The 25,938-nt window shown below is 35.2% G+C and overlaps 1 protein-coding gene across 1 annotated transcript; it reads left to right on the top strand.

Annotated features, from left to right (window-relative positions):
* Positions 1 to 1,463: 1,463 nt before the first annotated feature.
* On the top strand, positions 1,464 to 24,886 carry LOC132556426 (uncharacterized). The gene is made up of 15 exons (XM_060220838.1): positions 1,464 to 1,711; positions 6,205 to 6,269; positions 6,618 to 6,711; positions 8,210 to 8,319; positions 8,926 to 9,096; positions 9,302 to 9,392; positions 9,807 to 9,928; positions 11,522 to 11,662; positions 12,428 to 12,478; positions 15,282 to 15,311; positions 16,336 to 16,551; positions 17,370 to 17,543; positions 21,495 to 21,668; positions 22,371 to 22,601; positions 24,696 to 24,886. The coding sequence occupies exons 2-15, from the start codon at positions 6,221 to 6,223 to the stop codon at positions 24,884 to 24,886; spliced, it is 1,845 nt and encodes a 614-aa protein (XP_060076821.1). The 5' UTR covers positions 1,464 to 1,711; positions 6,205 to 6,220.
* The last annotated feature ends 1,052 nt before the right edge of the window (positions 24,887 to 25,938 follow it).

Here is a 25,938-nt window from a genome sequence, read left to right as displayed (position 1 = left end):
TCTTCAGGGCTTAGTTGAATCGACATTATGTCAATAATAATGCTTTTTATGCTGTCGTTACACTATGCATTGGAGGGAGGGTATCGACCATTACGTCTGTCAATACAGGACACAGATACTAAAGCTAAAACATTCAGGCCAATGAGAGAAAATCATCATAAGTTCCATTTAAAAACGATCCGTTTTCCTTGTACAGAATGTCTTTAGTACTTCAGAAATACAAATGAAGATTAATATTTAACATATATAAAAATGATTCGATGAAAAATATATATTTCACGTTATATTATCTAAGTAATGTTCAAACCATACAAGTTATGTGATACAATTATTCCCAACTTTGAGATCCACACCTTCGACCACATAAACATTTTACAAAGTGATTGTATGAAATTTACGAAAGCCTAATGGTGTCAAAGCAGAAAAATTAAAACGTGGAAACATGCAATAACGCGAAATAAACATGTGAATACGTAAATAAACTCGAAGTAACGTGTTTTTTTTTACGTAATAACGCGAAAAAATGCGTTATAACGTGAATAAATACGTAATAATGCGAATAAACGCGTTATTACGCAAACTGAATACTCGTTATAACGCGAAAAATCACATAATAAAGCATTTAAAATACCCTTATATAAACCGTAATAACGTTTTAAAACGCGTTATACGAGTTTTAAATTTACGTTATTACGTGTTTTTTTAATAACCGCACATAATAAAGCATTTAAATTTAAGTTATTACGTGTTTTTTCGCGTTATTACGAGTTTTAAATTTACGTTATTACGTGTTTTTTCGCGTTATAACGTGTATTCAGTTTGCGTAATAACGTGTTTATTTGTATTATTACGTGTTTATTTACGTTATAGCGCATTTTTTTTTTGCGTTATTACGTTAAAAATCACGTTACTTCGGGTTTATTTGCGTATTTACATGTTTTTTCGCGTTATTGCATGTTTCCACGTTTTAAATTTTTTGCTTTGACACCATTAGGCTTTCGTAGAAATTAAAGCAACTACGAACACATAAAAGAAAAAAACCATCAAAGGCCCATATTCGAAGAAGTCCATGCTATATGAAATATTTGATTTAGTTTTACCTGTTTGAAGTAACAGCAGCATTTGACAGTATAATTGACTTTCTGACGAAAGTGTCTTCAGGTGTAAACATAAAAGGGCGAGTACCTACTGTTACCGTTCAGCGTCACGCCTTGCAGCCCACAATCGTCTGCAGACGTATTACCTGTATCTGAAAATAATTGACATACGTAACAACTGCTGTACAATACACCGGATCACGAATCTGTGGTGAGTATTTGCGTTATTCTAAGTTATCACAAATATTCTGAAAACAAAAATATCAACTTAAAACATTGTCATATTTGTCGGACCGGAATTTTCGTCTCCGCCTTTTCCTGCTAATTTTAGACACTCCCTGTGCGTTTAAATCGCGGTTGGTGCACCGGCTTTGTTGTGATATTGTTGTCTACTGTGTATATCTAACAGTAGGATATTATAAAACTTTTACGGTCTGTCGTGTTTATAGTGTATACTGTCTATAAACGACCGGTAAGGATTACGACGTTGACTTAAATATATATAGAACACCTATTATAAAGTCTAGAACAGCAGCACGTGTTCTGAAGAGGTGCCGGTGCTGTTGTTTACATTTTGGCGGATTCTCCACATAAATTCACTACCTACCGCTGTGGTAAGTAAACCCATGTTGTTATGTATTCGTTGAACCATGATAGCTGCGACTATGTATTTTCATGTACTATATGTGTACATTAACCTCGAAAACCCTGAACTTTTCATAATGTATGCGTCGCTTGTAGATTCTAAATACGCATTTAGAAAAAAAAATAACGAAGAGCGGGAACTGAGTCATTCTGTCGGTCGGTGTGTTTACTACACATGTGTATACATTGCTCATGGACATTAGAGCCATTGTGCATGTTATGTTGATTATTCATTATAACATCCTGAACATATATTTTCTGCTGGCCTAGATAATGCAGAAAGGGAGGTGAATAATAAATAGCTGTAGACTTTCATTATTGTATAAATAGAAATTATCCAAGGCGGGGTTTGTTGCTTCACTATTTACAGAGGAATTTAAAGGGAAAACAAACATTCTAGAATACGAAACGTTAAATGAGCCGTATTGCATGATATGAAGAATATACTTGTATCATACTTTAAACAGGCCCACTCTTCCAAGTTCAAACGATTCCGTTACAGGTTTATAAATCAACATTCTCGCGTCCGGTTCAATATGTATCTGTCCTGCAATCTGTTGCTGTCCAGCTTGCGTGAGCGACTCACACATGTACTGTTTCTCCTCTGTGTTACTGCGAAACACTGGGTTGGTTGCCGGATAGTCGGATTTCTCGGACCAAATCAAGAATAAAGTAGATGTCATATATAAGTAGGAAGAACCGAACCCTGTTACCTTTTTTGAGTCTGTGTTACATATGTATACACGCGAAAGGACGTTGTGTACCTGTTAAGCTTATTTTTACTGTGGAAATATAACTTGTCCGATCAACCTAGAAGTTCATACACTCATATACAAACACATTGACTAGGTGAATACATTTTGATAATGAAACTGTTCGTGTCGGTGTTTTTAGTTTGATTTAAACATGTTTTATTACTTCTATAAAAGAAGAAAGACGTTTTGGCACAAGTAATGACAACTTGTAGAAGCCATCTCTTCCACAATTTGATTAACAATATGACAGTAACAGTAAACAATTATGTTCATTTTACATAAAAATAAAACTGATTTGGAAATCAGAAGAGTGAAAAAAGGAGACAGATTGAAAGTGCAGGGAAATGAAAAGTAATAGCATACAGCAATTCATATCCACGTACAACAATCTTTATCGCATAGTAATATATATCTATATATCAGTGCTTTTATTGTTAACAATAATTCAGCTTAGGTAAAACATTTCCGGAAGCATGAAATATTTTCCTTATTGAAAACATTACAAGATAAAATGTTTATCTGCCGACGAATGTAGTTCGGTAATGATATGTATTACATTTAAGTTCAATGAGTATCTTCCCAACTCCCCCTATGTAGTTTACGTGGTATGCTTTAGAATTATTTGACACGTCTTTAGATGTGTTTGTTGTATAAGCTATTAGATGTTCTTATCCCCGGATTTTCTAATCCATTGTGGACTTAAAGATTAACTTTCATCCTACAGTTACATTGACGTTATGACAGAACAAAACTGAATGCAAGTCGGCGTCCGCACGTATGCGACATATATGTATATAGATTGTACAAAAGTCACCCAAATGAATAGCAACTTCTGGTACAAATTACAGATTTAAATACAATAGAGTCAAACAAGGAATTAAACTATGTCATGCAGCTGTTTGGTCCTTCGAGGATTCATCAGTGATGCAAAGGACCTACATTTTGAAGTCTAGGTGGCGACTGAGGAAAGTGATGGAAAGATGAGTCAAAATCTGGGATGTGAACTAGCCCCATATATCCGATAATTTTAGAACAACGCCATGTATGTGTGGATATTCCAAACCGTGCCACTATTCGAATGAATTAAAATGTGAAGATTGTAGAAAATATACTCAAGTGAATAGCATATAGTGAACAGGTAATATGTGTACTTGCTCAGTAATTTGATACATTTTTACCTGCCTACGAATGCACTTCAGTAATAAGATGTATTACGATCGGCGTGCGGCAGCATAACAAGGTAAAGTGTATTTAGTGATATTGATATCCGTACAGCTAAGCAGTTTTCTCGCTGTATGTTGAACCCGTAGACCGAAAACTGTACACAATGACGCCTGATGAAAAACGCCCTTACGAGTTTATTACCTGTTAATATATGTCACAAACTGATAGAAACTGTAGATGTGTCACAAGTTGATAGAAACTGGTATTATTAAATTTACCACAGAATGAATGTTATTTTTAAAAACATATTAAGCTGACAAACATGTCGGGGAATCGCACATGTCGATAGGAAACAGGTGATGAGTTATAAATGTAGCACAGTCTGACGCTTCCATAGAAACCATGTGGTTCAGCTATGTTAATCACTGAAGTAGTCATCAAACCGTCAGGCGACATGTACATTGTATCGAAAAAATAATGAGGAAGTGAAGAGGAGTGGGAATTTGAACTTTTCCTAAGAAATACGTCATTTTACCTTTGATCATTTGTTATTTAAGTCTTGTACGGCGAATACAACAGGACATCTCTTACGTGTATTGTGTATTATAATCCACGTGTACTGTATTCGAGAAGTGTGACACCATAATAAGATATTGTACAATGCACGATGACGATGCATGTGATATTGCAACATACCTGATACAAATGACTATTAGTTACACATATTTACGCTGTTTGAATACAAGCACTTGCGTGTGGCCATTAGCTGGTACACGTAAGTGATATGTTATCGTTCACATTATTGGACATTACCGCATAGCGAACATGACTCATTTCTCTAAATAAAGGTAATGTTCTGTAGTACAGCTATATGATCAATGTCGAATTCAGCATGTCTTTGACTAGAAATGTAAAAATGAAGATAAGGACATAAAAATATGTGTTGTTAGGCTTCAGCAGTTCAGCGGTTACCTGAAATGTTGATCAAGCATGGAAACGTTGCTAAATGTATTTAGCGGTTTGGCGTGTGTAGGAAATATTTGTTCAAAATTATAATATATAACATTTTTTTTAAATAAAAATTGATTGAATTTTCGATATCTCCCGAAATACATTTTTTTTTTCACCCTAAATAAGCATGACATGATAGATATTAAGGTACGTGAGATCAGAAAATACATTCAATAACGATTCATTAGCAGCTACATTTAAATTAATACCATTTTTGTTTAATAAGAAACAATGCTAAGTTGTTTAGTACTAGATACAAGAACATTAAAGATATTCAACAGCCGTTCTAATTCATAAATACTTTTGAATCATTAATGATTAATAATAAAATGGTTTGCTGTATACTTCTTCCTTAAGTTAATAACATCTATATTTTCGAAATAAAGCTATAGTGGAATTCCTCTCATGAAAACATAGGTCACACAAACTTTCTTTTCTGGGGATGTGGTATCAATGTCCGGTTTCAATAAGAAACTAAGTATTGGAAGTACGTAATTTTTGTTATTAAATTCTGTTTAGGAATGATAATTGGGTTAAATAACTTTAAAAAGCAAACCCTTTTGTAAAATTTTGAGTAAAATGGACCTTTTAGAGATGTTACTTCGACAACCATTTTAGTTTGTATGAACGCGGCATGTTTAGGCGCTGTCTAACTTCATGTTTATAAAACCTTGCATTAAATTGTAATAAGTTGTCCGATACACACATTATCATTAAAAATTTGTTTCACATTTTCATAGCCATTTTACATCTGATTTGTCTGTTTCGACACTAGCTTGCCATCAGCCTTTGGAAAATATTGCTTAATTTATTCTCTGTTAGTTGAAGTTAGTTCCAGATATTAAATCATTTTCATCGTTACAGGTTAATTACAATGAGTATCTTCTCAACTCTCCATACAAATATTTAGGTATGTGTGATAGATCTATTATTATTTATATATTGTTTTACACAACTTTAGATGTGTTTGTTGTAAAAGCCATAGATCTTCGTATCACGAGATATCCCGGCGAGACAGGACAAGGGGAACAACTCGTACTATCACTAAATGCAAGTCGTTTATATAGATTGTGTGTAGTGATTCGGTAATATGTATACTTGGTCAGGAATTCGATATGTCACAGCGGACACGAATGTGTTTCACAGAAAAATAGGATGATTTACAATGACTGTGATCATTTATATTGGAATATGGGGTAGTAAGAACTAGGTTTGTTTTATATTGATTTCACTTCCATTATATATAAAATGCTACATCAAGTCCACCAAATTGTGATCGTTTTACACGTACAAGTTGATGAGTTTTTCATTTAGCGACATCAAACCATGTACCTTAACGTATCGGTCTAACGTCTTTTTCCCCAAAATTTTACTGCACGGCAATTTTATTAGAATATCCGAACCCAACAGTTCTATCACCGTTTTATTGATGGCTATCAAAAGGAATGAGGTAACGAATAAAACACATCTAGGACTGTATATGATGAATACGACACTGTAATATAATGTGTTACTTTTCTTTTATTTTAAAGACGTCACGTGATAAGGATGCAACATCTTTGTCTGTTGGTTTTGTTCAGCGTGCTTCTTGGCAATGGTGAGTTGACAGCGTCGTAACAAAGGAATATTACCTTACAGAACAAACGGGAGATTTTTCAGCATCATGAGATATGTAATTAATATGCATTTCATGATTCTGCGGATTAATTTTCAATAAATCTTTTGCTGCAATCCTAAATATTTTGTGAAGCTAATCATGTTTTTAACATTAACTTTTATGTCCGCTTTAACGGACCTTCAGCAGATGAAGAAAAGATGCAAAGTTAGAAAAATATGTTGGGAGGATATGAGAGAAGTCTGGTACGTGGGAAGGGAGATGTCATTATAACTGTGCTCATTGGGACATTCGATAACGTTTTTCTTGCGTTTTTTGTCTCGGGTCTAGGTGACGCGCAGGAACCATGCGGTGATGTTGATAAAACACTTGGAGACTTTGAAATGCAACGTTACTTTATGGAATCTCCATCCGGCTTTGAGAAGTAAGTAAATTACACTTAACCTGTCCGTGTTCGTATTTCGTTATTAACCTATTGGTAGAAACAATAAAGAATTTTAATGGACGTTTTCTCGCGGATACAATGCTTTGCATCACCCAAGGTCAAGGTCAACACCTATGACAGACTATTCCTGTCATTCTGAGTGTAATGGTTGATCAGTACGAGCTTCCTGCCTAGTACTGGCCTGCGTATCTCTGCCCTAGAAACAGACTGTCTTTTGAATATTTTTTTCTTCGACACTATCGTGTAATATAGCAGTTGTTGTCGTGAACTGTGTGCATCGCGCTATAATCAATTTCCTATCACGTGGTTGATCTGATTGTGGCGAGATTGCATTAATGGTCGCTATAAAAATGATGGCGTGACCTTATTGAAACATTTGACATCGAGGCGTATGTGAGATTTCTTTCAGGGTAAAGCAACAAAGTAATACATTTCACGGGCAAAATCGATGATCAAAAATTGGATCGGAAAAAAGAAAAAGAATTGTTGTGGAGGCCGCATCTGATTAATTTTGTGATTTAAAAGGCTTTGCCGAGCAGAAGCATGAAATGCTACCCGTAATTCTACACAAGACTTTTCCATTTTCCAGCAGGTTATACCGTCCAAATTGATAGCATTACCAATAAGGAGTTATATTATGGTATGCTTCTCAGTGCTTCAGTTTGTGTTTTCAGGTTGAGTGGTGATCGATAAGTTAAGATGCACCCATCCTTCCACCCGAGATTGATAAATTGCATAAAAAATACCAAGCAAGTTGTAAATCCAAAGTGATCGAAGAAAACTCATAATTCAGACAGGAAGGTGCACTAGTACCATAATCAAATAAATTTCGTTATTTTTGTATGTCATGAGATATAATTTAAGAACAATGTCATGTACATGTGTGTATTCTCAACCGTGCCACTAATGGAATGAAATAAAACGTGGCGGACAAGTTAATTATGTTTTAATTTCAGAACAACATTGTACTATTGACTAATTCCTCGATCTTTCGATGTGACAACTTGAGTCTAACAACCATGAAGGTGTCAATGCATACTTATTGCAGCCCTTCTCGGGTTTAAAATGATGTGTCTGTCGATTTTCTGACCGTATTCCTTCTAGTTTATAAACGTTGTGCTTAGCCTCGTATTTCACTGAAGCTTATATCGGATGCAAGAGTTGTTTGAATTTCAAATCAATTATAAATCGTCATACTATTTTTGGTGATCACAATTAAACATCGGACTTCATCCAGTTGCCATTCTGAATTTCATAATTGCCAACTGGAAAATTGGAATATTCATTTTGCCCATTGCCATTTAGAATTCCAATAAAGGAATGTCCGAAGTTAATCGCATTAATTTTGAACTGGTTATATATTACCAGAACTTCTCTCCATTAGAAATTTTTGGCTGCAAATACAAAGCTACCTTTCGTCAGTTACACCACATACATACAGTAATAGTAAACATTGGCGTTTTTCATTACCTTGCAGTGGTTTGACATGCACGTGGACAGTGAGAGCTGCAAACAGCGGAAGTCGTATCGCCTACCAACTTATTGACATCAACTTGGGAATAGACGACTTTGTCAATGTTTATGCAGGTAATGGAGAATTGTGTTAAATTATTGTTTGATATATCCTGGTGGTGACCTGGTACCCTATGTTACTTCATTTATCCGACCGTAGTGTTTAAAAAGTCGCATTGTGTATTTCATGGGGAAGGTTTTTGGGTTGTCATTATGATCTCATTGGAAAATCTTCAACAGAAATGTACACACTTTCTGTTCCATCTTAGACAGAAACGCTACGGAAGTGCTTCGGCAATGGTACGGTAATGTTACAGTATGTTTTTGTGCGAAGCAACACGTGTTTGGTTCTCTTTAGTTTGACTGGTGGTCCCGTTGTTGTTTACTTTTTTTCTTATTTGGGAACACAACATAACTTACCTGGATTGACCAAAAATTCCATTGGGGTGTCATCGATTGAGCAGAAAACACTAACCTTTCCGGAACACCTGGTTTTATTTTCCTTTTGCCTCTTCAGGAGTGTCGGTGTAATTCTTTCTTTTGTTCTTTCTTTGCCTTCGTTTCATCGAATTATGTTAAAATAAATATTCTGTTAACATGTCGATATTTTCGTTATTGATCTTATATCATAGTCGAAGTGGATACACATCTGATTATACTTTTGTGTAATACTGCTTGTAGGTACGTCTGCAAACGACCCAGTCGCATTGCAGAATTACACTGCAACATCAGCATCGATCAGTGTAAAAAGCGTCAACTCGTCAAACATCTACGTGACACTTCAGACCGGAAATGATCCCCAGTCGAAACGGCAGAGTTTAGATTCGTATTACATGGCCGGAACAGACAAATGTAAGATCACTTTAATGAAAAAACGACATTTTTCATGTGAGGACGTGGGCATAACATAATTATTATTGAATGAATACCACAAGTAACAGTGAATATCTCCTTTAAATCATTTTTTATGTAATACATCTGTAATATATCAGGTTTGACTTGGTTTCATGACTAGTAATGTTAGAGGGTCTGTAAATGGACAACACTGTCTTTCCAGCTGGAGCTGTGTCCTGTGTGAATCAGATGCTCACTGCTACTGCAGAACCACAATTCCTTACGTCTCCGTCGTTTCCAGCTAAATACCCACTGTAAGAATATGTTTATTGGTGTTTACGCCTTGATATTTGTAGTGAGATCTTTAGTTAGATATTTTGTATGCACCAAGGAAGATAACTCTTTACTGACATCATGGCTGTGATTTCACTGTGGGTAAAGATATCTCTTTGGGGTAAATATACTGATTTCAAATGTTATGTAAATTAAAGAGTAATGTGACCTTTGTTCCAGTTAGGCTGGTGATAGGAATGCATTTCTGTTGTAAATAAATATAAGGAAGATATCTAGCCATTAGATTCTGCCGAAATTTCTCAGTACTATACGTTCTTGGTGACATACACGCCCCGAACAAGAGTACCATATGCCGTCACGTCAAAGACTTTAAATCAACACACAGGTGGTGGTGGCTCTGTTAAAGATAACGTTATCACCTGTTTGATTTTCAGGTCAAAGCAATGCAACTGGACAATTAATGCACCGGAATCTGCTACTCTAGAGCTGACATTTTTGATGATTGACATTGAGGTGTCTGCAGATTGTCAATATGACAGGCTTATTATTTATCTACGTAAGTATGTCCTAACCGTTTTATTGATCCTTTTTTGAAAGTGTTAAGAAGCCAAAACTGCAACTTAGATTTACGAATGATGCAGATAAAATTGAAGTAGAATTTTGAAGAATATCGAATATCAATACCACGTAAGGATAAAGAAACGCAACATTCAATTGTATGATATTTTGCATCGAATAAACATAGCCTTATAAAAAGTGAGGAATATTAGGACACTTTACCTAATCCCCCATAAATGTCAAAAGTCCAATCTGTGACGAAAAAACTTATCCCCATCCGGTGCGCCAAAATTATCAATATACCGAACGTATACAAATGCATGTGTTATTTTTCATTCAACACCAAGACGCGTGATCATCAATGTATTTGCATTCAATTATTGTCTTTGTAAATATATCACGGCTATCCCAACTCGATAGAGGACGGACTCTCGCAGTTCTCATAGAAGGTAGCACTCAACAACATGTCACTACTACCTTCGGAGTTCACAAATCGACTATAAGTCGGTTTTATATCTCAACGCTACAGGAAGAGTCAGTGACAGATCGAAGTCCTGGCGTCAACGTGTAACGTCAAAATCGGTTTATTAGGCTTGCCCAGGTGCGTGATAGATTAACGACAGCCGAAACAGCAAGAAATACCACTGGTGATGGAAACCGTCGAATCCATCCAAAAACTGAGAAATAGACTGCAAGAGGAAAATTTACGCCCACGTCGCCAGTGCGTTGGTGTGCCACTATCACATCAACGTCGAACACGTCGTGATGTTTTGCTTTTCATTATAAGGCACCATGTGACCTTTCAGCAAAGGCACCATGTGACATTTCAGCATCATAACACTAGTCCACGCTATACAAGAGTTGTAGAGACTTTCTGTCAACCCAGAATATCATTCCTATTTATTGGATTCTTCCATATAGTCCTGATCGAACACTTGTGAGTTGAATTAGAAAGAGTTCGAAATCGAGTAAACAACCCGTATGTCATCCGCCAATTGGCCAACTCACTTACCGGGGAATAAAATAACATTCTTCGACGGATTGTCAATGTCTTATAAACTCCATGCCACGCAAAATTATCGACGCTATAGCTGTTCTGGAGGGCACACACGATGTTAGGGATCGGTCTGACAACGGCCGTTATTTCAACTTTGTGAACATTAGTTTATTATAATTCATGGCGTTCTTATGATGTTCCAATATTCGAAATTAACTATCTTATTTCACATTTAGACATATCGCTTATAAATATTATTTTATTAAACCGCATTTGTGAAGTTGAATTTCCGTTTCTGTTACCTCTTAGAATCTTTTTTCACCTGAAATGTGTAAGTTAAAATGAATTGAAAATATATGAAGGTTATTGTCACCGCCTGATGATTAAAGATTTGTGTGCCTACCAGTTTATCGTTATTAATATCTTATCAGGCCCTTGTCAAAATTAATCACTTTCTGGGTTGTGTTAACATATGCTATTGTAACAAACAGTTTCTAAACTGCTCTGAAACCCCAATTCATATTTGCTGTTAATTCCCTAAAATGTTGTGTATGCCAATCAATCCCAATGGAATGATGTGTATATTTTGTTTAGCTGGCGGAAAAGAGTTATCGATATGTAAACGTGGAGTGTGGGTTCCAGAAACACACACAATAGCTCACAACCAGGTACATTTGGACTTTAGCGGAGACGACTCGGATTCATTTGCGGGATTTGTATTGACTTACAAAGCGAGTAAGTACACTTACCTTAGTACCAATATGTACAACAGCTAAATAGGTACTTGGTATAATGGCCAACTATGTCCTTAGTACAGCAGCCAAATATATACAGAATTGGACGTGTTATAGTGTCAGATTTCTTTATCATTTTAGTTGTCCATTTTGAAATGATGTTCTCATGCTGCCATATATTTAGGTGTTTGTGATTAGTATCACATTTAATGTATTCAACAGAATGAGACCTCTGTCTTTCACATACCAGTGCTCTTCTTTTTGTGATTTCATGAAACACTGCGTACAACTAGCTCTAATTGTGCTGTTATAGGTAGCTCATACACTCCATGTCCGGTATTGTGTAATGTACCTATTTAATGATGAAGGATTGAGAAATATCCTATTTCTTTGTGATACATGTATATGAAGCTGGACGCACGTTATGCTTGTAGTTTGCCTGTTGTTTCCGTTGTTCCGTTATATCTTGTTCTCATTTGAGGAAGTGACACTTCTTACTTGTATTGACTTATATTCACATGGCAGATGTCGTCGATGAAGCAGGAGACGCTTACTCTTTAACAACACCTGGTCTTATTCTCATTGTCTTTTTTCAGAAGTCCGCGCTAATATTATTGAATTAGAGTTTTTATTATAATTTAGATGACCTATCGATATTTTCTTGCTGTTTTTGAACCATTGTATACCCGGATTTCTCACAAATAAGTCATGCTGTTGTGTGTATTTTAAGAAAACATAAGGTACACATATCAATGTATTATTTCAGTCATTCCACCGCCAATTACAACTACGACTGCGCCAGCACCAACACCAGCAAGTAAGCTAAAAATAACCCAAAAGTATATACTTTTAATTTCTCTGATATAGAAAAAATTATTTTTTCCCTTCAACAAATATCTTTATTGATGTCCCGTTCATATTCCATATCTTCCTCTATGATGTCGAAAACAGTCTCAAACAATAACATAAAGCACGCTGTTAATGAATGATTTTTGATGTTTTAATTGATGTAATTTGTTTTTGTAAAACGTACACACACTGCTTTGTCTTGCTCCTTTATTCAATATATGGTGTTGGTATTATGGCATGCGTTATTAATGCTGTTGCTTGTGAATATTCATTAGGGCTTGAAGTCAAAGATAGAATGAATACGCTAATGGATGTTATAAAATGGGAAATAATAATAAATCTGGAATCAAAATCTGGCAGGCTCTCTAAACACTTTGTTTTTATATTTGTAAAATACAATTATTTGTTGTATTATCAACAGATGTTTTTGAAATCACAAACTTTAATGTATATGAAATAATGAATGTGGATATTTCACAAATACCATCTAGTGATTTTGACAAGTGGAAATAACTTGATCTTCTTTCCCTGACACGTGAAAATAACTTGAACTTCTTGCCCTCTACTTTCAAAGCTTTTTTATACATTCGCTAAGCTTTCTCACATTGTATAAATAATTTGATATCTTGCGTGTCATTATGAATAATTGTTACAAAATTTTGACATGTCTGTTCTCACTAACAAAAATATTTTGTTACAATCATTGTTTGAAATGTTTTGTGTGTGTGTTTTTTCCTGGAACACTGAACACCCTTTTAAGTTTGTATGATTCCGTTGTTGTAAGATATCAAAAAATACAAACAAGGAGTGATTTCGCATGTCTTGTTCTCCTCAATCTTTTATGTTGGTTGTAGATAACTTCTTTGTTGTTGCGGTATTTGTTACCAATCTATTTTAAGCCTCTATTTAGAGGCTAACCAACCATGACTATATTGCCGTCGAAATAAATTGGCTTTGCAATACACCATTCAGTTAAGGTCAAAACCTTCAAATCCTACTTTTCCCCCTGTATTTGATCCAAAATATAAAACCTTGTTTCAAGGCAAACCAAAAACCATTCCATCATTTGGAATTCGAATTTCCGCTTTTTTACAAAACACAAATATTGATGTAAACCAAATTCAGTCATTTGGAACGATAGAAATTCCACCCTGGTTCATGAATTCACATGAAGTTGACTTTTCACTTCAGGAAATGGTTAAATCAGACACAGACCGTTACACCTTTCGTTCATCCTTCTCGAAATTGCAGTTGAAATATGAAACATTATTACATTTATATACTGATGGTGCAAAAGATAATGATAAGGTTGCTGCGGCAATGGTTGCACAGGGTGGTCGGCGCAATGGTTGCCTTTCAAGATGAAACCTATGGATGGACGTGAAAAGGTAAGGGGTCACCTGTCCGACCGCGTGGGTTTTCGGCTACCGAACAACGCTTACATCCGGGCCAACAAGAGTGATTAGTATAAGTTTAAATAACTTGTTTCGCAATTGTTGTAAAACAAATAAAGTTTATATTTAATGGTTGCACAAGATGAAACCTATGGATGCCGGCTACCGAACAACGCCTCAATATTCTCGCCCTTGAATATATTGAATATATTCAAAGAAACAAATTAATGAGAGCTGTTATCCATTCAGACTCTCTTTCTCTTCTACAAACTCTTAGCAATAGAAATATCGAAGATATTTTCATTCGTAATACCTTTATTCTATAACATGAACTTGCATTTAACTTTCGTATTGCTTTTTGCTGGGTTCCTGGGCACATGGGAATACTAGGCAATGAAAAAGCAGATCATGCCGCAAAGGAAACTTTATTGCTACCACCTGTTGTTTTAAAACTTCGTTTTACCGATTTTCAACCATTTATTAAACACATTTTAAAAGCGCAGTGGCAGGAGGACTTGAGAACGTTTTTATCGTAACATTACATGTCTAAAATCCCTTTTTGAAACTCTTGAGATATGTAACATTCTACATTACCTGAAAGATGTTGGTGTATATAATAGAATATGACGTACCATTTTAAACTTTTGTGTTAACGTACCCATTTAAGATTTTTAACATTTGTCTTTTACCTTTTGGATCGCTGTGTGTTTTACCGTTTGATGGCCCTAATGATCTTTTATGTGTTGACGGGCCGTTAAGAATGTAATAATGATAATAATAATTTTACGATGTACCGAATGCTCTACAATTTTCTGCAGTTCAATTTACTTTCGAATGCAGCAGACTTCCCCCAATGTTTGATTTTCGTTCGTTTTTTCAACCCGGTATTTCGGAATTGAACTTGCCTTTCCCAGCCTGTGTTCTTAGCTTTTCTTCAAGTGCGATGGTTTCCTACTTGACCTTCCTTGGGTGCATAGATACTTCAATATAAAGCAAAAGGTATGTTTTGTATCAATTGGTATCATTTGGCGTGGACTCTGATTTTCGTGAAATAATGTATATTAAGTCAAAATGGCGATTAGAATCTTTCCAGTCAAATTACATTTTATATTGTTATATTTTGAAGGTAGAATGTAATTTCTCACATTACTTTTTATGATATATGTTCTCTATAAAATTGTAACAGAGCGAAAAAGGCATGAAACTACAAAAGACGTACATAATGCTTCGTAGTAAATTGTTTTTTCTGTGTACATTAAAGTACAATTTCGATAACAATTAGAAATAGAAATGATATAAGATGTGATTACATGTAACTACAGTGGAAAAAGTGTTACGTCTTCTAATATGTAGATGAAGTTTATACTTTGTTTTCAGAGAGTGAATATGATTCGTCTGGATGCAATGGTAAGTAATCAGAACAGGCACCAATAGGAGTTGCCGGGGATGCTGAAACCAGTGACAGTGAAGGTGGCTTCAAACATCCATTGAGAACGATGACTAAGAACGGTCTATTTCCCACGTTTAATAATTAAGCTGATTTTACGACGTCCTTGATACGCCTGCATAGTGTATTCTAGAATGACAATTCTACTTCACTACTGTTATCAAACTACTTCAAAATGTTATCATCTAATAAATTTTCTCGCCTTTGTTTGCTTTTCTCATGTTTACGAAACTTCACTTTAAGTACAAGCATAAATTGTTGCATTCACTAAGCTATATTTACAGTTATAAACGTGTATGTAGCAAAAATATTATGCGTGAATGTGCGGATGAAAATAGGTTTCTGTTCAACCCTATCGGAATAATAATTTGTTTCCGGAACACAATGATATATGACTGACGGGAATTCCATTTGTAATGCTTGCCGACCCTGTCAATAGCATGAATATTTATGGCTAGGGCTTGGTAATCTTTACTCCTGTACACTTAAAAAGCTCGCTCGTTTCAAGAATAAAATCAGTCGTTGATGTCATCTTTAGCACTATTGACGTCGCTGTATCGGAGAAGATGAGCTTCCAACATCAAATTGGTATGTGCACATTTGAATCGACATTATCTGCAATACATAATCATTATGTTGAAATGGTAAATGATGACCCATAATGATAAGTTATACCGATCGGGAAAGTTTTATTTTGTTTATATTTTTACTCGAAGTTTATGATTTTATTTAAGTCTAACTTTGATACGTTATTGTCAGTTATGGGGAAATAAAAAAAAGTGTTGGTATTGACATTTCTTCAGATCAATTTCGTTTTCCATCTGTCGCCCCCAATGTTTTCAAATTTAGGTCCTTAGCATCACTGGTGAGTCGCAGGACGAAACAGCTTTATGATTTATGCAATTTGTGTTGAATTGTGCTATTCACTTGCGTGTCTTTGTACCTTCCTGGAACAGGAAGCTAACGTGCCATGTCTTGTCTTAGGTGAAGCCTGTAACCAGCCGACAGTCTCGGGATCTTGTCTTGCCTACTTCAAAAAGTTCACATTTGATGCGGGGACAAAAGCCTGTAAAGAGTTCATATATGGTGGTTGTGGGGGAAATAACAATCGATTCGACACGCTAGAGGATTGCCAAGCTACATGCCTAAGCAAGTCACCTACTGTTGTTCATTTCAATACACAAGGCCGGGTTCGAAATGGTGGGTATAGACTGCATGCTTACTATTTTTCGCCTTTCAACATTCAGTCATAATTTTCAAAACTGTCCGTGTTTTGCCAGTATGTTGAATCATATTGATTGTTTTTTCGTCCTGCAGCCCTAGTTTAGATTTTGAGATCTTTTTTGTATCCTGTCTCCAAAATATAAACTGAAACAAGATAAAAAAAATTGAAATAACGTAGATATGGTTAAGGCGGTTGTTGATATTATCATAAATATTATACATTTAATGTTTAAATGAGAAATAATAAAACAATTCATAAAATATAGCAAAGGGTACAGAACAGATGTGCGATTCTAGATATTAAAAATATGTGATTTGTTCGGTTTTATTTTATTATTTCTTACCCTGTCTGAATAAAATTACACGTTTAGACAAAAAGGATTAGGTCTAAAAATCAGTTTGCACAGTGGGAAAACCGTATCAGACTTTTTGCTATAATATTCCTTATACATAAATAACAGTTCAATGGTTGTCGGTACGTTAGTGATTGTGTTTTATTTTCCTAATTTTGTATCCATTCTTTCGAGTTGAAAAGCAAATGAATACTGTCTAAAACATGTATGAATACAGATTATTAATCCCATATGTTTCATAAATTTGATAATACATAAGAAATTTCGATGTATTGTGATACGCACTGTTATATTCGGAGATAAGTGGATATATTTCGACAAAGCAAATCAAACCCCCTGCATGTTCTAGACATGGCTGAGAAAATATAAAATTCTCCGAATATCCTAATTATGCTTTGTCCTCTAGGTTACACATCATTTATGTTTTTTTTCTGTTTTAAGACACATGTGACTTACCACTGGTAACAGGACCTTGTCGCGGAGCGTTTCCGAAGTATGGATATGACACAGCCAGCAAAGCCTGTAAGGAGTTTCTGTATGGCGGTTGCGATGGTAACGCAAACAGATTCGATTCGAAGGAACTATGTGAAAACAGCTGTATTACGACAACAGAAAGTAGGTTTTTTTACAATTGGTATCCTGCTGCAGTACATCGAATAAAGGAACGCGAACATGCAATGGTTCTTTCTAGTAAGCTTAACTAGATTTTTTCTATTCCTGCAATTTTGATAAAAAATGAATATGAGGCATATGATGCTGAAAAGAACCGTCAGTTGTCCGTGCAACAGTCCTTAACATTTTACTTACGGGAATTTCCATTCGGTATCTTAATTTTTAAGGTGTTCCCAACAAATACTGGAAACGCGTGATACTTTTGACAGGTCAAGAAAGGTCATACACAGTTATAGATCGTTTTGCAAAGACAATGTATAGTTAGTTTTTGTGTTGGTAGCCGAGTTATTTGTTATTAGCTCACCTTAGCCGAATGCTTGTCCGTAAACTTTGCTTGGAAGATTTTGATGACATTTTATATGAAAGGTCAGTACAGTGTACTGATGATTTCTATCATATTTTAAGTGAAAATGAAATAACATATGACGGCCAACTCCGCCATATTTAGAATTCATGTTTAACTGATAACTCTAAAACCATTTGAATGATATTGAAACTTTTCAGAAATGATCCGGAGATGATATTGTTCAAGTGGTTTTGATTAAATTTTCATCGAAAGTAAATTATAACCATGTGCGCAATTATCGGTAAATTTGTAATGAAAAACGTACACCAATTTGTGTTTGTAGAAATGATAACTTGAGACTGAGAAATCGCTTGCATTTTATGTTTCGGCAGTATGTGTACATTATTAACGTGGATAAAATTCGGGATAAGTGATTTTCAATTGATTTAATTGTAATTTTGTTCTCTCTGTTAAATTATGTATATACATCAGCTACAGTATGGCTTTGCTGTCAGGGGCCGTACCAAGATGAATTTCGTTGACAATAATTGTACCATTGAAGCATTTCTGAGTATAAGGCTTACTATCACAATTTGCTGTTAGGGGCCACGCATAGGAAAATTTGCCTCTTTTTATAAAACTACCTGGTATGCAACTTTGATCAGAAACTAACAAGTCACAGTTGCTATTGTCATGGAATGAATGGAAGAACTATATCTTGACGTGAAATTGTATATTGGCATTTTAAAATAATGAACAATTATAAATCAGTCAATGCAAACCGTATCAAATATTGATTGAAAATGGTAACTTATTAGACATGTGACCTTTGGTGATCTATATATTTTTTTGACGAAACTTTACATAGTAATTAGATAGGCAAATGAAATGTGTGCAATATCGATTAATGTTGATGAATTATTTGACGCGTGACTTTTGATGACCTATATATTGACCTTTGACATGTTCGTTTTGAAAATTTACAAACCATCAAATGTATTAACTGTTGTGTTAAGAAGATATTAACAGAAATGAAGAGTAGGCAGGAGAGGAACGATTTATTGCTGAAAGTGTCTGCATTTGTTCTTCTCAAAACATTTAAATAGATTACAACGTTCGTTAAACAATATTCCAGTACTACTTGTAATGTGTCTCATTTTATGTGTAGGACAATAGTTACCAAATCAAGTCAGCTTTTAGACTTTTAGGTCTTTTATTTGTGATACGATTGATCATCATTGTCGACGTTTATTTGACACCATATTCATACAATTATCAGTAGGTTGTATTGACGGAAGGAGTTGTCCAGTTGAACTTAGTGGCTTGTACACTGTAAAGAATACTATAAAACGCTAAAAGATTCTCCTGTATACCATTGCAAATATTTCAACCTATTTGTTTGCGTTATCCTTTCAGACATACTTTTCATAATTCCTGGGGATTTTGTGAAATCTGTATGGGCAGATACCATTTGCTCCAAATCCCCTTTCTTTAAAACGATTATAAATGGTCTTAAACATCGCACATTAGATAAAGGTACTCGAATATAGAGCCCAAATGACATGGCATGCTTAAGAAACTAAGGTATGATGGTTATCAGTCTTCGTCACTTTTCGCTATTGATAATTTTCTTTGCTACTCATAATTCTGGAGTTCGAACGTATGTTCCCGGAAAGAGAGTGTTTTATAGATTTCTCATTTTGAATGCCGTTTACCTGATTTCAAAGTTACAGGGAACACCAAAAACGTTCAAACGTACATCAGTGTCAATATATGAATGTAAATAATAAGGTCAAAGGTCAATCATGAGCGTTTCCTATAGATAAAGGTATTTTGCAGTTATGTGTATAGGATGTTATCTCTAAGAAGCATTTCATATAAATTAGATTTATGTTCTATAAAGACTAGAGATAATGCCTTCTACTGACGGAATCCTGTGAGGTTAAGGAATAAATTTGGCAGATAGGTACACGTAATTAATTTCTATAAACTTTACACTTTACAAAAATCCTTTTGATTGTTATGTTGTACTCTACAACACTGCAACTTTTGAATCATGCATTGTTCTGATTAAATGTTTGAGAACTAATTCCCCAGTGCTTTAATATAGAAGTTGTCCACAATCTAACTCATTATTTCAGAATAGGCCTAGCATCTGGGTTAGATTTTGATCTTACAATTGCTCTATCGTTCAGTAAAGTACCCATTTTATATTTTGCGTATTACGTATGTGATGAAAGCTTGTTTGACATCTTTTTAGATAATGAAATGTCACACATTCACAGATGATATTGTGACTTGACAAAGGAAACCATAGATATAGAGCAGAGATGACTTCAAATTTGACGTAATGATGTCCGTTGTCTCAAATGTTTGAGAAGTCGATCATGTGATTAAACGGATCTGAAAGTCTTTTCCATCTGATATATGGTTTATGAAACTCACCATAGGCTCGCTTACCTTACAAATCATCGATTCAAATATTCGAGTACTCCTGTAGGATCCTATATAAAATTATTACATTTTGCTATGTGTAACAGTACACCGCAACACGCCAGATAAGACAGGAATGATACATAATCATTTCACAATTTTACACCTGGTAATAAACATCAATTTATCGAAATATTCGAGTACTCCTGTAGGATCCTATATAAAATGATTACATTTTGCTATGTGTAACAGTACACCGCAACACGCAAGATAAGACAGGAATGATACATAATCATTTCACAATTTTACACCTGGTAATAAACATCGATTTTTCGCGTGGCAGATTTATAGTAGTAGAGTACTTGAGTACGAGCCTATTTTGAGTATTTCATTTAAACTACCGCTGTAAATTTCTAGACAGTGGAACATATTTAAGATTTTCAGTTTTATTTTATTATGTATTATGTCTTACTTTCTGTCTGTATTTTAAAATGTTTTATCAGAACAGGCCACTTTATCTAAAAATTAGTTTGCATTTTGGGAAGACTAAGCTTACCTCTAACATATCTCACTAAATCCGTTTACGGGATATGTTCAGTTAGGCTTCCTACGTCCGTGCATGGACATTTTCCGCACCGGAGCTCTGAAACCATTTACGATAACTACTCAGAACTTTGTTCACATATGATTATCTGGTTAGTAATCTGTTATCAAGGACATTGATAGGCCAAATTACAAAATGCTGTTGTCTGGAGCATAACTAGCATAAAACCTTCATCATATATCAAGCTAGCATTCATATCGTCATAACGGAAGTGATTGGATTTCTTACCTTCTGTTGCAATATTAACATATTTAAACATATATGGTTGCGTGTTTTTCTTCTAAACAACGGGCGCAGGAAATGAAATCTGTATTTAAAAGTTAAAATTCAATTCATGTTTATAAGTTAGCGACTCCTTTCTGATTATCATAATTTTACATCCATTCTGTCGGACTAAACTAGTCGCAATTACAAAATATGGAATATAGATAATTTATACCGTACATTTCAACAATTGATGCACTTTACATTTATTTTCATACGTAGTTTATATACATTCCGGACATGAACAGATAAACGGATGTTCTGTGACTATGCAAATAATGCATTGTTTATGTATTTCTGTTTTAAGACACATGTGACTTACCACTGGTCACAGGACCTTGTCGTGGAGCATTCCAGAAATATGGATATGACACAGCCACCAAAGCCTGTAAGGAGTTTCTGTATGGCGGTTGCCATGGTAACGCAAACCGATTCGATTCAATGGAACTATGTGAAAACAGCTGCATAACAACAACGGAAAGTAGGTTTTCATACACATTTGATCTTGCTTCATAACAAATGTATTGAATAAAAAGACACGATTAGACTATATTTTCGGATAGATTGGTTTGTTTCATTCAATTATAAACGCAAATATATTTGACGTATATTAGATTTAAAATAACGGTCAGTTTTCCGTCCCTCAGTCGTCAAATATTTGCCTACGAGAATTTCCGAGTGTGAATACCTGGAGGGAATTTTGATCTCTTTTTTTTGTGTTCTCAGTTAATATTAGAATGCTGTGGTGATATTGATAGGGCAAGAGACACCATGCTCAGTAAAAGCTAAATAAGAGTTTATAGTTAGTTATTGTTTCGCAGCAAACACTTAACATCATTCATAATTTAGTTGATACAAAAAGAAAAAACGTAAAAAAAAAAACCCTACTAAATCGTCTTTTAGACTTTGAAGAGTTCAGCAACAGTTGAACTACATAGCCATGTGACACAAACACTCGAAACCTCTATTTTTGATCGGATTGATCTTTCAGGAGTGTCCTTTTCTTCTGTGATTCATGAAAATGTTTTGCGAGTTAAATGGAAAAACTTATTTTGGATATTAATATGAAAATTATGCTTGATCCTACAGGTTCTAAAGATGACTAATAAGTAAATATTCTGTTAATATACAAATCATGCTTGGTCCTCCAGGTTACACATTATTTATGTATTTCTGTTTTAAGACACATGTGACTTACCACTGGTCAAAGGACCTTGTCGCGGAGCATTTCCTAAATATGGATATGACACAGCCATCAAAGCCTGTAAGGAGTTTGTTTATGGCGGTTGCGATGGTAACGCAAACCGATTCGATTCGATGGAACTATGTGAAAACAGCTGTATTACGACAACAGAAAGTAGGTTTCTATATCTATTTTATCTTGTTGCAGAACATACATTGAATAAAGAAACATGCAATGATATTTCTGAATACACTTTTTTTGTGTGGTTTTGTGTTCTTTCTTTTAATTTACAGGGTCATGAGTATATTGGCTTACCCGAAGAAAGATTTTAACAGTTGAATGTTGAAGCCACACGATTCTGCTGTTTTATGTAAATGATTTAAAACTTTTGTGGCCTCAAGTATCCTTTCCACGCTTGTATTGACGCTACCTGAATCGTGTACGGTACATTGAGTTTGTGTTAAGGATCCATAGATCAATGTAACAAGATATAGGTACAGTAGAGATACAAGCACATTTTACATACTTTTATTCTGTTTATTTATTTCAATTTCATATTTAAACGGCTCTTGTATTACTTTACTTTAAAGATATGAAACAAATATATACCGATAAGAATTACTTTTTACGCGTGTCATCTGCAATAAATCTGCGATATGGGCTAAAACCGGCTTGAGGTTAGGCCATATTTGTACTTTTTGAAGCGAAAATCGATCGAATCGTATAAACAAATGATGCGTTATTTTTGCTATAGCAAAATACTATCAAACGGGGGTAAAAACTTCTGGATTGCTATGGAGTCGCACGGTAACCTAGAGCGAAACTCAGGTAATGGAAAGGTACAGGTGCCTCCTTGTTGTACCTACCCGGAATCCCCGGCATTGTACATAAACTACAATGTCATTTCACAACACTACCAGCAGTATAATCGATCATAATTTCAAACAAAGCATTGTAAGGTATGCTTTTTATTTGTTGATTATTTTTTTGTCTTCATATCAATGTCTTAATAGAAATATGTCATATCCGACTCGTGGCCGGGATTTTGTCGCGTAAAATTCGTCTATCGTGCACTCTCAAAAACGCACTCTTATACTCTCCATTTTTCCAATCCTCCGCACATCAAATCAAATGGACTTTTCAGTTCGCGGTATCCATTTTGACTAGAAAGGCAATAAATCGCCAAACATTTGACGTTTCCAACCTGTACAACACAATACCCTATTCTAATCTGAAAGAGCGCAATTCTTTTCTTGTTGTGAGAGCTTTCTGAAAGAAAGGTGAGTGGCGGTACTAATATATGGTCGTGAACTGTACTGAAGCTTATTTCGAAGAAAAAAAAACACCTCCAATTACGAAAAACAAATGCACGCAGGACGAACCAACTGATTTGCGAAGAAAATGTAGGTGTGTGTTCAATTTGTGTGAAGGTATATACTTTGGGTGTGTAGCAGTCTGTAGCATGCATCAAATAACAGACACTGACATCTCAAACTCCAATTTCCCAAATAAAGACGCATATGATACCTACGTCACAAACCTCGTCTTCTGTACTCTTTCATACTACTGTTACAAGGTATATTATGTCGATGGTTATATAAGACGAGCAACGCGTATGCTTGTCACTCATTCGCTGACATTTTGCCCATTGTATGTGAAACAAAAACTCAGATTTGTCCATAATCTATCAGTTCCGCTAACTCACGACGACATATCTAGTTGAAAACCTGCTTATGAATGTCTTGTGTCTGGTTATTGAAAATGATGTTTGTTGTGTTCACTTATCTTATCAACACTAAATTGTATTAGAGAATGTTGACTACTGCTTGCTTCAGTAATTCACAAATGATTGTCAATTCAGCACTGCATGGAACTATTTTATAGGAACCTGTATCGGATATTATGACTCCTTATGATAACTTTATTTCAAAACTCATATTGGATGTATTGTAGATAATGGGTTTTGTGTATGTCCTCTTTTAAATTTCTTCTCATCCACAGTTTGTTGTTATTAAAAGTACTTGCAATATGCACTTGTTGTTTATCGTATACTGTACAAACAATACTTATGAGTTTATTTCAGATGTGGTGACATTCAACTGATGCTCTATTCACATAGGGAATAGGTTCATTAACTCTTTTAAGATGTAATTATTTACATTAACATGCAATTGGATGATATCTACGATATTACAATCTGACATAAAGTACCCATTATAAATGTTTTGTCCGCAACGGTGGTGTATGGAAGAATTCTAATATAGATGTGTGTTTTGATAAATTACGTAACCCACGCTTGCTAATTTTATCCCATTTTCCTTACAGGCTGTGAGGTGGTTTCGTGTGTCATTCCTATCATCGTTGTTGTCGTCTTAGTCATCGCTGCTGTAAGCATTGCCATTGTCTTGGTTAGGAAGAGACGTAACGATTCCACGAAGTATGCTCCAACTGCTGCCAGGGAACCAGGCGATGTTAGCGAAATGAAAGTGGCCCCGGATGCCGCCGAGAAAGTGTAAAATTACTCGCTTACCCATGATGTCATCAAACCGTTGAAATTCTTTATCAATGATTCAATACGCTTAATGATGATTTTGTTCTTACACGGCACCACCCTCCAACACACACACACTCAAACCCAACCAATACCCAACCCCGTAGTGAAATAAGGGTTTGTTGAAATATGGCCGGATAAACTGTACACATACGGTAATTTGTTTTTGATCCGCCTCGTTTTATTTAGCATTGTCCCCTAAGCTTTAATTATAGACTGAATGATTCTCGGACAACCCCTCATGCAGTTGTCCTTTTTCCAAACATCACTAATATATCATTGTGAACATGCATTTTGTTTTTGCTTCGCCTATTTTGATTCGAGTTATGTCCCTTCTACTTTGTAAATGTAATGAAGACGAAACAACAACTCCAGTTTTAATTGATGTTTGAATTTACCTTTGTTTGGTGAGGTCTTCCATTGCAATGTTTTGTCCAGACCCGCTTTAAAGCTAATGTTTGAAGGGGAAAAGACCACCATTGATGGGGAACGTTAGGTATTGGTCTGTCGCCCCTCATTTGATGGTTTTAATATGTCTGCATCAAAACAGCAAAGGTTTGCAAAGATGTATAAGGCAGGTTTTTTAGAAGCTAATTGCACATAATCCAGGAGGTCGAATCCCAACAGTGTCTTGATCATTATACAGTGATTTTCAACACATATAAATTTAGTATAAACCAGCTGGGAATGATGACATCAACAATGATTATATCACTATTTACTCTGAATTGGCGTCATTCAGACACTTAACTCCTTTCATCATGAAGCAAGAGGTCATCAAACATTCTTGCTTACTCATACATTTCGCTTTCCTTTCGAAATGGGGTGTGTAATCATTCAGATGGTTTGCCCTTTTTTCATCTTGATTGTGTGGTAAGTTAGATCCACCCCTCCTTTCACTGGAAATTATGATCATTCAGATATATTCAGATACTTTGCCCTCCATTCACAATGGAGAGTGTGATTAATCAGAAACCTCGCCCATCCTTTCATTATGGAGAAGGTAGTCGTTAAGAC

Source organism: Ylistrum balloti, unplaced genomic scaffold (assembly GCF_031769215.1).
Source record: "Ylistrum balloti isolate Yb309-2 unplaced genomic scaffold, AGI_CSIRO_Ybal_v1 Utg370568, whole genome shotgun sequence".
Taxonomy (NCBI): domain Eukaryota; kingdom Metazoa; phylum Mollusca; class Bivalvia; order Pectinida; family Pectinidae; genus Ylistrum; species Ylistrum balloti.
Note: the sequence above shows the minus strand (reverse complement) of the source record. Positions and strands in the feature narration are given on the sequence as shown.